The 11415-nt window shown below is 44.4% G+C and overlaps 1 protein-coding gene across 2 annotated transcripts; it reads right to left on the reverse strand.

The window, feature by feature from the left end:
* Positions 1 to 387: 387 nt before the first annotated feature.
* LOC543410 (protein phosphatase 2C 70) lies at positions 388 to 9788 on the reverse strand. 2 transcript variants are annotated; one of them, XM_044535188.1, is made up of 14 exons: positions 9724 to 9788; positions 9106 to 9197; positions 4460 to 4625; positions 4149 to 4319; positions 3872 to 4047; positions 3266 to 3424; positions 2682 to 2822; positions 2554 to 2615; positions 2282 to 2417; positions 1629 to 1723; positions 1277 to 1392; positions 1071 to 1200; positions 933 to 987; positions 388 to 835 (listed from the first exon to the last, which is right to left on the reverse strand). In XM_044535188.1, exons 1-14 carry the CDS (start codon positions 9740 to 9742, stop codon positions 695 to 697), a joined length of 1659 nt encoding a protein of 552 aa, XP_044391123.1. In that variant the 5' UTR covers positions 9743 to 9788; the 3' UTR covers positions 388 to 694. The 2 variants fall into 2 exon arrangements, with proteins under 2 accessions (XP_044391123.1, XP_044391121.1); XM_044535186.1 differs by lacking the exons at positions 9106 to 9197; positions 9724 to 9788 and adding an exon at positions 6712 to 6946.
* Between the last annotated feature and the right edge of the window lie 1627 nt (positions 9789 to 11415).

The raw sequence follows: 11415 nt of genomic DNA on the forward strand, positions 1-11415 counted from the left end.
GTACTTCGTCCGTACCAGTGCATCGGTCATCCTAGATTGTGCATCGCCGTGCTGTGAATCAAAGCATACACGTTCTAAATCTTTTATTGGTCGATTTCTTTGTTCGTGGGCAAGAAATAAGTAACGAGGTGCCACACACCTAAGCATTTTGGGATGATTTGGTTTTCATAATGTGTCCAATGCACCGGTACGGAGGAAGTAATAATTATTATTTCACCTTAATGCATTCTAGGATAACATCACCAAATCACACTTAATAATGCCGCTTCCACAGAAACAGAGGAATCTGTTGCTGAGCAAGATGATGGATTTGTGCGCACATCAATCTCTACATGCCAAACACAAAAGATTCTACTGTATATGACTATTATCAGTATCAGGGGAGCCTTTGTCCAAAGCATATGTATATATGATCCCAGGATGTAAAGTTCAACATCATTCCCCTAACACATCGCCTCACAATTTTTTACAGGCACAGCCGCACAAAACAGCTCCCCGGGTAATTTGGTTGCAGACAAGAAAAACTGTTGGTTGGTTGTATGTTGGCCTCTGGAGCAAGGCGCAGACTCTCTCAAGTGCTGGATAGGAGCCATACCACCAGTAAAAACAATCTAAGGGAAAAAGAACAAAACAATGGGGCTGAAGCAGCCGAGCGGGGCGGTTTCTCTCTAGACTGAATGAATCGATTGGCAGTTCAGCGACCCATCCTCATGGCGTCGAAGTCTAAGAATATCACCGATGTGTTGTCCTTCGTCCGCAGATTCCTGGCTTCACTAAGCACATGGTCTGCTACTCCGTCCGCTGAGATTTCTTGGCCCATGTTCCTCTCCTTATACTGCAAACGCAGGGCACAGTAAAACTAGCATCACATGACCACACACACAAAAAAAAAAATTGAGACTAAAATGAACAAATGCCGATTGATATCTTACATCGAGGACAAGCTGTGCTGCCTTTTTCGCGGTAATGACATCCCATAGGCCATCGCTGCAGCGGCACAAAGCATGTGAGGCAATGGACACATCGCATCAGTGATAATGAGCATTAGCAGATATGGGAATTTGTGTTACCTAGCGATAAGCGCAAAAGCTGAGCACGATTTCGAGATCTGAACTACTGGGCTCACATATGGTTCTTTACTGAACCTTGGATCTTGCTCTTTGAGAAACTTGTCTCCAAGCATCCTGCAAAGATTCAGTCCTGCAGAAATAAAGATAGGTAATTTGAGATCATTGTCGCTCAAGTCAGCATCACAATACAAGTAAAGGTAACATACCACATATACGGCTTTCGCCATCTTTCAGGGGATTCCCTAATTTCGCTATCCTCGCTCGTTCTGTTGTACTGACTACTCGATGATCCTCTGTCATCGCAATTGGTTTCCCGTCGACACTGACAGAGAGGTATACATATGATTATTGTGATACAGAGCTTGAGAAATAAAGACAAAAGCATGGCCCGCCCATGTATGTTTATGCTATCAATTCCTTAAAATAGAATGGAGGCATTAGTTGATTTTGAATTATAAAGGGTAGGGAAATGCAAGTTTCCCACATAACACGCGAATACTGATTTACTACTCAAGGAAAATGCTGAAATATTTTTTAGAGATGAATAGATGTTATTACTTCATAATACATGCCGAGTCACCTAGATTAGCGCACTGGGCAAAGCAATCTTTGTTCTGATCAAACCAAATAAGAAGGGCAGTTGCTGTACAACCCTGTAAAACATAGACAGACATGAGCCATGAAAGTTCATTGCATCAGATTCCCTAAATAAGGGGTAATTCAAGAAATCGTAAAGCGTATTTCTATGCCTTGTATGTATGTCCACTAATTAAAAAGCCCATTTAGAGCCTAGACATTGCCAACCAAAGTGTTTTAGTCAGATATTTGAAACTCATGAAATTGGTAAATCTTTACCCAGGGTCCAAGACTTTCTGAACCAAAGTGTATTTCTGCTACTGCTTTACTACTTACGGGGCTCACCAAGGACTTCCGGACCCAAAGTTGCTTTTTTGGTAGATATAGAGAACCAATATGAACATCAAAGGAAGGTTAAAAGATGGAAAACTAGATAGCATAATCAGATTGGCAAGATAGGCTCACAAGACAATTAGGATTCCTGAAAGTTTCATCAACCAACTACACCAAACAAATGTGTGGATAAACCTTGACTTCATTTTTTGCATCACATTCATAGACTAGCAAGCAATATGATTAATAGCAACATTGAAAATACTAAAATGCGGGCAAGAAAGCCAGATTAAGAGAAAAACCTCATACTGATGATTGAGTGCAGCTTCCGTCAAGTCAAATGCACACTTAAGAACATCAGAAGCATTGCCGCATGTGAGAACTCTTTCTATTGTTCCCTTCTGAGAAAGAATTTTCGCAACATTCTCTGGAAGTATCCTACACAACAAAGGCAGTCATCAGTTCAACATATAGGTCATCGTATCACCCCAAGTCAAGCATATGTTAAAGTAACTCGTACAGGAAAAAATAAATCATGTGGACTTCATCAAACGGATAGGCACAAATAATTTACCTGCTGGCAGCTTTTGCAGCCCCATCCCCTCCATGGCCATCAAAAATGGCAAACAGCCCAAACTGTAAAAAAAATTGGAATGAGGATGGATCCAACTCTTTCGAAAATTTATGACATTATTTCCATACCTGTTGAGCACCAGCAAGAGGATACTGGTAGCAGCTGACATCCTCCATGGGAAGTTTCTTTCCAGTTCGGCGGGTTATCATTGCATCAGATACCATACCAACTCCTACTGGCACTTGTTGATTTTGTAGTGAAATTTGAACCTAGTGAGGTAGCATTATTAGAAGATTATTTTCTGTACGAACATGGATTCAGCCAAATAGTCCAATAAATAAAAGAATGATTTGCTTAAATGATAGAGTTCAAATATGATGAAGATTTTTATTTATTTATTTTTTTGCATCTGTAGGTTTCAATGTTATAGGCAAGCTTTTTCAACTGAATTGGTAACAAGAAATATAACTGAGCATGCTGACATATCTGAGTATGTGTATACCATGCCATTTCGAACAGGATATAGTTTGATTTATATGTGCACAAATGCACAGGAGATTCCTATTGAGCAGAAGGATACAGTTTGAATGCTTTGTACACCAAAATATTGGAAGCCTGAACCACCATATGATTAACAATTGTGGGCCATGGCCACTTGGCCAGTCAACGATTTTTCATGCTAATGATAACAAAAAAAGCAGCCAAGACTTACAGACACTTTTGATGAACTCCCAAGTGTTATAATATCACCATCAGCAAGTTCGGCAGGCGCACTCCAACGCCTAGAACCAACATCAGGATGGGTAACTGCCCGGGAATTCAAGAAGGTTCCATTCAAACTGCCCATATCCACAAGTTCCCATCTGAGTGTCTGCAATATAAGAGTAATGATTTACTGAATGGGAATGGAAGAAGGCCAGCTATATTCACATGTACATATACATTGTAATGATATGAATTGAATATATTGTTATTTATGAACCAAAGGGCACCCACTATAATCTATGATATTCCTTTGTATAATGTCAATCTGAAAATGCCCCACGAAATCATATTTACGGCCAACAGAAATGCCCTAAATATGTACTGCAGCATCAAGCTAAGAAGAATAACATCATAACTGACAACAGAAACGGCTGCTGCAAACTCCAGAAACAAGTAGTACAAAATGAAAATTAGAAGCACTAAGAGTTCCAGCAGAAGGAAGCAAACACTCAGGCAATTACATCCACAGATATCCCAATTTTCGAAATAATCTAGGGTTCGAATACAGTAGCATGCTGAAGGTGAAAAAGATGGGAAAGTATGTGAAACTTACATTTGGGTTCCAGTCAATCCGTGCATGCTTTCCTGACACCTCAGAATCCTTTAACACCAAATCGCTTTGAGGAATCCTTCCAAGAGTCATTGGGAGCATGGACGTATTACCTGACTGCAGGTAGCGGTTTATTCCATGAGATGGGCCAGCTATGACCTCCAAGGCTAGGTGGCTTCCTGCACTCCTAGCAAATGATTATACATCATGAGCATATGCATGTATAATATTTGCAACATATGGACCACTAGCACATCCAGCTAATGAAAGGACGTTTTACCAACTGTGATATCCTTCACAGGAATGCCGCCGTTATTATTCTCTCCAGAGGCCCTTCTTGTGTGCTTTGCCTCAGATGCTCGCACACTTGCTTCTGCTGTACGCTTCAGCGTACTTCCCAGATGGAGCTCTTCCGGTGTACCATTTGTAACATCAATCACATGAACTTCTCCTACAAATTTAAATATATATTTACAAATTTATGATGATGGTTAGTAGAGAAGCTGAGTGCTCCAAAAAACACCACACAAAATCAAATGTGCCGCTTCTGTATAATACAATGATGAAAGACCCGAGTGTAAATATGTGCACCTTCAATAGGATGAGATTCAGTGGGATGAGTATGCGTCCTTGGTGAAGTGGTACTCCTATTTGTCCACATTGTAGACTCACCAGCATTATTGCTACCAAGGTTATTGCTTGGGCCCGAGTAGTCATCCAACTTGTCTGATATTAGAGGCCTGTTGATATCTTCGCCCTACAAGCAAACAGCAATCAGACTTACAACCTCCACCTTCCATCTGTGAAAACAAAAACATATTTGCTTTTTCCTATCCATTACACCCACTCTGATAATATATGCATATAGGGCCTGTTTGGATTCAGCCCCATCCAGCCGTACCAAATTATTGGCATGAACAAATGAAAGGCATGACCAAAATATTGATAAGTTGTGGCTGTTTGGTTTGCAGCCCATAGTACTTGCCAATTTTTTGGCAAAACATTGGCTTTCATTTGGTTTTAAGCCAAATGGCTTGCCAAATATATGGCAAATTTGATTGGCTTGTGTTTGGTTTGTCCATAATTCTGAATTTGCATGCCAGCCAATAAAACAACATATAGGTGTAAACCAACACTGATACAACTTAATTATTTTCTAGTTCAGACTAAACAAAAAAGGCATGATCTTAAAGAGTATAAAGACACCATAAGTTGCATGGAGTTACTTCGGTCTTCAGGAACATCATGCTAAACGTTGTGGAATATCAATAGCTAGCATCAATTATCAGCTACTCGACAGAACAGAATACATGTTTGCACCAGACAAAAGATATTCCACAAAATGTTGCTTACTACAAAAAATAAAATAAAATAGCCCAGTCATGTTCATATTAGCTACTCCATGGAATCAGATCTGTGTGAACTACAAACACATAAGACATTGATTTGTTAAACACGCATCACATCTAGTACTAGTTACGCACAAGTGCATCTGCAGCTAAACGGACAAGAGTGAGGCAAATCACACCATTGGAAAAGGCAATCTGTATAGGGTTGGGGAGGATTCGGGTGCTGGGCTTTGGATGCAATGTGATTCCTTTGATTGAGGGTGGGGGAAGGAAGGCCGTCGGAGCAGCGCAGGTCGACGCCGGACCACTATGGCCGGTGGGACCTGCAGATCTGATGATGGTTTTCTGCTTGGGGCTTGTGGTGTGAGGGCGAGAAGAGGAAGTGGAAAGTGACAGGATAAGAGAGGAGACAGTGCTGAGGATTTGACTGCCAAATCTTTGGCGGGCAATTTCCACGCCCTCGCTTCGCCCGTGGTTTGGCGAAAATCAGGAGGGGCGCACCTGGTTTGAGCCAAAATTGACGTGGATCCAAACAACCTCCAAATACGCCCAATTTTGGCTCACCCTGGTATTGGTGTCCATTCCAAACATACCCATAGTTGCCATTACCACACCAAAGTTTTTTGTTCCAAGTAAATAAACAGCATGTAGGATTTAATGAGAACATAATATCCCATGCTCTTTTCAAAGAAGCAAGATAATGGGTTTTTTTTATAACCTAGTAGCAAAGTTGTTTGAGTGGTATCAAAAGCTAGTTGTACTCATGCCCGACCATACTGAGAGTGCAGATGTTACTCATTCAAATCCACACGAAATAATTTTCACATAAAGCATTTAGCTTACTGAGGTAGAAGGCTGGTACAAAAAAGGCTCAGAAGTGAAAAGAATGTGACAAAAAAAGTCTATGACGAAGAAGGCAATAAACAGAGAGCATTGATAAGACACAAAAAAGTTACTGAGGCAATGCGGCCGTAAGGCTCCAATAAATAACTACATGCGCAAAGTGTGAGAAGCAAGCAGCAACGAGCTGGTAGGTTTTAAGAGATGCAAGATGATCATCGTTCGTCCAATTGTGGCAGCTGAGCCGATAAATGTATCAGCGCGTTAGCTGGATAATCCCAATGGCAAAGGCTAATGATCCAATCAAACCTCGAAGTTGCTCAAATACCATGCCCTCCGAGCCACCACGGGCTAGTCTAGCGCGGGGAACAGGTTATTGCAGCATCAACACGGCCCCTCGTCCTCTGCAACCAATCTTTCCGAAATGTTCGACGCAACGCGACACCAAGAACGCCGCGACCGCCCCGCTATCCGGAGCCCTCGAAAAGCAAATCGCCGACCTAGCAGAGCCCCCCCTCGAACTAACCGCGCCATCGAGATTCCCCGCGCGCCCGGAAACGACGGGGGAAGCCGGCCGCCCCCCGCGACAGATCCGCGCCGTGATCGAGGGGAACGGGGGGGAGGGGAGATTTCCAGGGGTGGTGGGGGTCTGACCTGGGAGGAGGCGGAGGGCGGGAGCGCGGCGGGGGGCGCGCCCCGGCGCCAGCGGCGGCAGGCGTAGACGGCGAGGCCGAGGACGGCGAGCGTGGCGACGGCGGCCCCGCTGAGGACGAGGGGGGAAATGGCCATGGGCGGGCGGGGAGGCCGGTGGCGGTGGCCGCGGACGGGGGCGTGGCGTCGTCGCTTTTTTTTCCCCTAATGTTTGCCCCCTTTCCACACGCAGGGGCCGCCTCTGCTTCCTTTCCGCGAGTTCCATCGGTTTTATGGTCTTTTTCACATGTTTTGCGTTTCGTGTCGAAGCCGGGGGATTCAGCAGAGATTATCCGACGGTGATGGTGATGGTGATGCCGTTTGTGCCAAAAATCAGCGGCAGATTTTCATTCTTGGGCCGTTATAATCGTGTAATAAACACCGTATCTAAAACATCTTAAGTTTATGAAGGGAGTATATCATGTTTAGATTTTATATTGTGCCATTATAATCGTGTAGTAAACATCATATCCAAAACATCTTATAAAATTTTACGAAAGGGGTATATCATGTTAGATTTTATATTCATTGTGTATATTTATGTGTGGTGTCAATGTGTAATCCTTTTTTTTTAAACAATGTCAATATGTAATCTTTGTTATACGTGAAATTAATAGCATGATAGTCTAGTTGATAGAACAGTAAAGTCTCTATCCCTACTTCTTCATCTCTTCTCTACTACCTATAAACTGGACATTCCCCTCGATGGTCGCGGACATGAGCGCATGGTCGGGGCCCAACCAACGTTCACTTGCCAACTTCAACAAGGGTGTGTCCCCAATTGATCTACTCTTCCTTGCGCATTCGCACAACGGCTTCCTAAAGGCCAATCACGAAACAAAATCAGGGGCGTGCATGGCTACTAGCGACAAAACGCATCCAAGGAAAACAATATCAAACACCAAATCAACGTTGTGTGTGGCAATCAACGTTTTGTGCATGGCAAAATAACCGTTCTGCTTGCCACTGCTATTTCGCTAAGCCGTACAGATAGCAACCATAACAAAGATTGCATATATATAAAATTGTCACAAAAACAAAGTTGTCATGATATAGGAAAAAAGCACTACAAGGCCAAACATTATAAAAAGCTCGCACGCAAACAAGTTGACATGGTATGTTTTTAGGATGCTTTATTATTATAATATGTCGGCTTAAATTATACTAGGTTACCGTGTTTAAGGAAAAAGTTTGTCATGTGATAAAATTAAATAAAGAAACTAGAAGTCATATTCCAAAAAAAGGATTGCCATGTGATAAGAAAAGGTTTTTGGGAAATATTTGTTGTGCTACTTTTGCTTACTATACTTAACTAGTTGTCATTTCTCAATTTTACTAGATTATCGTGATGATTCAGAAAACTTGGCATGTGGCAAAGCAGGAGAAAGAAAAGTAATTTTCACCTTTATTGTACCACTCGCAGTGATGATTCAAAAAATACTTGCATATGTTATTTACACAAGTCATGGGGCTGGTAACTCACATGCGTGCCTGGGCGTGCAGTTTCAACTAGTTGCCTAGCCGGATTAGAGCATGGTTAATAATATAACCAGCTGCTAGCTATAACATGTTGTCATCTATAGGCAATGTAATAGCCAACACATATGATAGTTAGCTACAAGAAAATACTACTCCCTCTGTCCCATAATATAAGATTGTTTTTCAAACTACGTTAGCTTAAAAAATGAACTTACATCATGAGATGAAGGGAGTACTTTATTAACATATGACTCACCTTTCACTCTCACAAAGCTTCTTAGAGCCGTGCTATAGCCGATTGTAAATCTAGAGCCTGCTTCTCTTCTCTCTCCACTTCTCTCTCTTCTAACTCGGCAACAATATAATATTTAAATCCTTATAGCCCACTTACATCACCTTATTATACTTGCTTTTAGGCAATGCATTAGCAGTCTTTCTACCTTTTCCAAATGGTCCTAATTACCATGCATGCAAAATGTGAGCCCCACGCATGCAGCTTCTTGCCCCCGGTGGGAATCAACATGGCCACAATTAAAACAGAGGGGAGAGGAATTAATTATTAGGCCCCACAGTTAATTAGGAGGGAGGGAAACTGGACCCCACGGTTGAATGGGGAGATTAATTATCGGGCCCACGGCTAAAAATGGGAAGGCCGGGGTTCTGGGGCCTGGTCCCCAAGAGGGTTGCGCCTTGCAATGTGTGCTCGCATAAGAGTCGTCGAATCTTAGGAGTTATAGTATAATTCCGATAAACAGGAAAAATTTCTGAAAACATAAACTTGCCATCCTTGTAAACACAACTAACCATGGCAATTTTTGGATGCGGCAACAACAAAAATTCCATTCAAATATGTGGATCATGGCAGGGGGAAACACTAACCGAAGAGCGAAATTGCCAAGTATCCATCTCCCGCATCCTTGCCTGCTCCTCCTCCCAGCTTCGCATGTCCTCCGACGCACAAGCTTGATTCCCTGTCGGAGATGACATTGATGCCCCCATTGAAGGAGCAAGGTCAAAGCATTGCCACGAAAAAAGAGTAAACATCACTAGAGCATGTAATATAATTTGTTCACAACAACAAGATCGATCGACTCCCGGCAAATTCCCAAGTCCATGCCCAACCGATCTTTCTGTTCCATTAAGAAAAAGCAAAATTGCACACGTTTGCACTGGAAATCAATATGCACCATGCCCCCATGACCCATCAACCCCTCTTTTCCTTCATCAAAGCAAAAAATATTTGTGCGGTGGCTAGAGAAAAGGCTTGCCCCGCTGCTAAATTCAGGTCGTCGTCTGGACGCTCTCTGGTGGAAAATCGAACAAACGCCCAGAGAACATGTCGATTATGCTAGAATGTAACGCATGGAGCAGTAAGGCAACCCAAACCCCCCCACCGCTTGAACCGAAATGTGTGCTTGTCTTCGCATCGCCGAACCCCTGAAAAAATTCCGAACCAGAAATCCATCATGAATAGGTGAGGAGGAACGATGACCATACCTTGACCAAAGGAGCGCATCGGCAGATTTTAGGGGGGCGTTGGCGTATCCTCTAGATGATCATAGAGGGGCGTTGGCAGAGTGAGCAAATGTGGTTGGATGCGATGGTGGGGATATAGTAGTGGGATGCGGCGACGGAGATATAGCGGTGAGTGAGAGAGAAGAAGTCAGAGTATGAAGAATAAATGCAAGGGTGTAAACTCTCTAACCCATGAGACCAGCTTCGTGATTCGTGCTACCGAATGGACGTCGATCCTTGTGTTGCACGGGCACACGCTGGAGCAAACGATGACTCACCGCACAACACTAAGTGGTGCCACGCTGGCAATGCACGGAGACTCGGGCAAGGTGTCATGCTGAGAGGTTAGCGTCGTGTCGTGCCAGAAATCAGTTGGTTACCTTTTTCTTCTTTCCAACTCCCTTCGTTCGCCCTCACACTTGTCTGTCCTCCCCGTTTCCCTCCTCCAGCAATTTTTCCAGTCCATCCCCCATTCCACCGTTTTGTTCATCCCCTCAACTGGTTTCTTCTCATCCCTTTGCTTTTTAGATAAAAATGTGAAGGAGCGCCCATATTTAAATTAATAAAGCCAACAAAGTCCAGCATACACAAACGGTAATACCATTACAAGCAAACTGTGCATAAGAGAAAATATTACATGCCGTCTCATGACAAGAAGCAAGAGCAAGAAACTAGGAGGTCGTGCACCCCTTTGTCTTAGTAATTCGCTTGCACTCGTCCGCCCCCTCCTGAGTGTTGGAGCCAGAATTTGCTCCTTGGTATTACTCCTATAAAGGATGGAGGCGTACCCGCCTCCCTGGGCTGCTCGCAGGTGGAGAGAGCCTTCTGGCCATCCGTCTCACGGTGGCTTGCTACAGGGGCTACTCGGGGGCGACGCGAGCCGTCCAATCTGCCCGGAAGGCTTGCACCCGAGCGACCCGGCTGGAAGGTCCATGACGGGTGGACTGAGGGCGCACGATTGCTATAATTGTCGTGTGTCCATGATGGGTAGACATAAATCTGAGAATGGTTTTTAGAAAACTGGGTGAGATGGTTTGGTTTTTATGCTGGGCTTAATCGGTTCAGTTTATATTGGGTCGATACCATTTTCAGTTTGGCTTAGTTTGGTTATGTGAAAAGCCAGTTCGGGTATAATTGGTTATGGGCTTAAACAGTTTGGGTATTAGGGGCTACAAACCATGGGTTCAACCTAGTTTCTAGGTTGGTTCCTCGCCCCCGCAACACCCGATGGCGGCCTCCATGATGGCAGCACCTACGGCTGAGCTCCTGGCGGCCGACCACCTGGATACTCTCATGACCGCATCCCGCACGCCCATCCGCGTGATCCTGGCCGCCACGGACGCCCTCGCCGCCGAGCGCGTGGTCGTGGGTGGTTGGGTCTGGGCCGGTCGTGTCCAGTGCAGCGGCACCATGGTCTTCCATGCCGTCAGCGACGGCTCCTGCCAAGCCAGCCTACAGCTCGTCGTCGAAGCGGCCTCGCCTAGCGGCCATGGGGACCTCTGTGGTTGTCTTTGGTGTGCTCCGGGTCCTGCCCTGGAAGAGCAAGGAGCGCATCAAGCTGAGCGTCGAGGGCATCATCAAGGCCGGTGAGGTCGACGACCCAGCCGCCTTCCCGCTGCCAAAGGGTAGGCTCAAGCTCGACCACCTCCGAGGCTTTATCCATCTATGGCCCCG

The sequence above is a fragment of the Triticum aestivum genome, chromosome 5B (genome assembly GCF_018294505.1).
Source record: "Triticum aestivum cultivar Chinese Spring chromosome 5B, IWGSC CS RefSeq v2.1, whole genome shotgun sequence".
In the NCBI taxonomy this organism is placed as follows: Eukaryota; Viridiplantae; Streptophyta; class Magnoliopsida; order Poales; family Poaceae; genus Triticum; species Triticum aestivum.

Excerpts from the sequence above, each read along its gene's own strand:
- LOC543410 (XM_044535186.1), bottom strand. The coding sequence starts at position 6,846 with ATGGCCATTTCCCCCCTCGTCCTCAGCGGGGCCGCCGTCGCCACGCTC. Across the intron at positions 2,823-3,265 it reads GGAGTTCATCAAAAGTGTCT|GTTCAAATTTCACTACAAAA; the intron begins GTAAGTCTTGGC and ends CTACCTCACTAG. Across the intron at positions 1,393-1,628 it reads GACTCGGCATGTATTATGAA|TGTCGACGGGAAACCAATTG; the intron begins GTAATAACATCT and ends CCTCTCTGTCAG.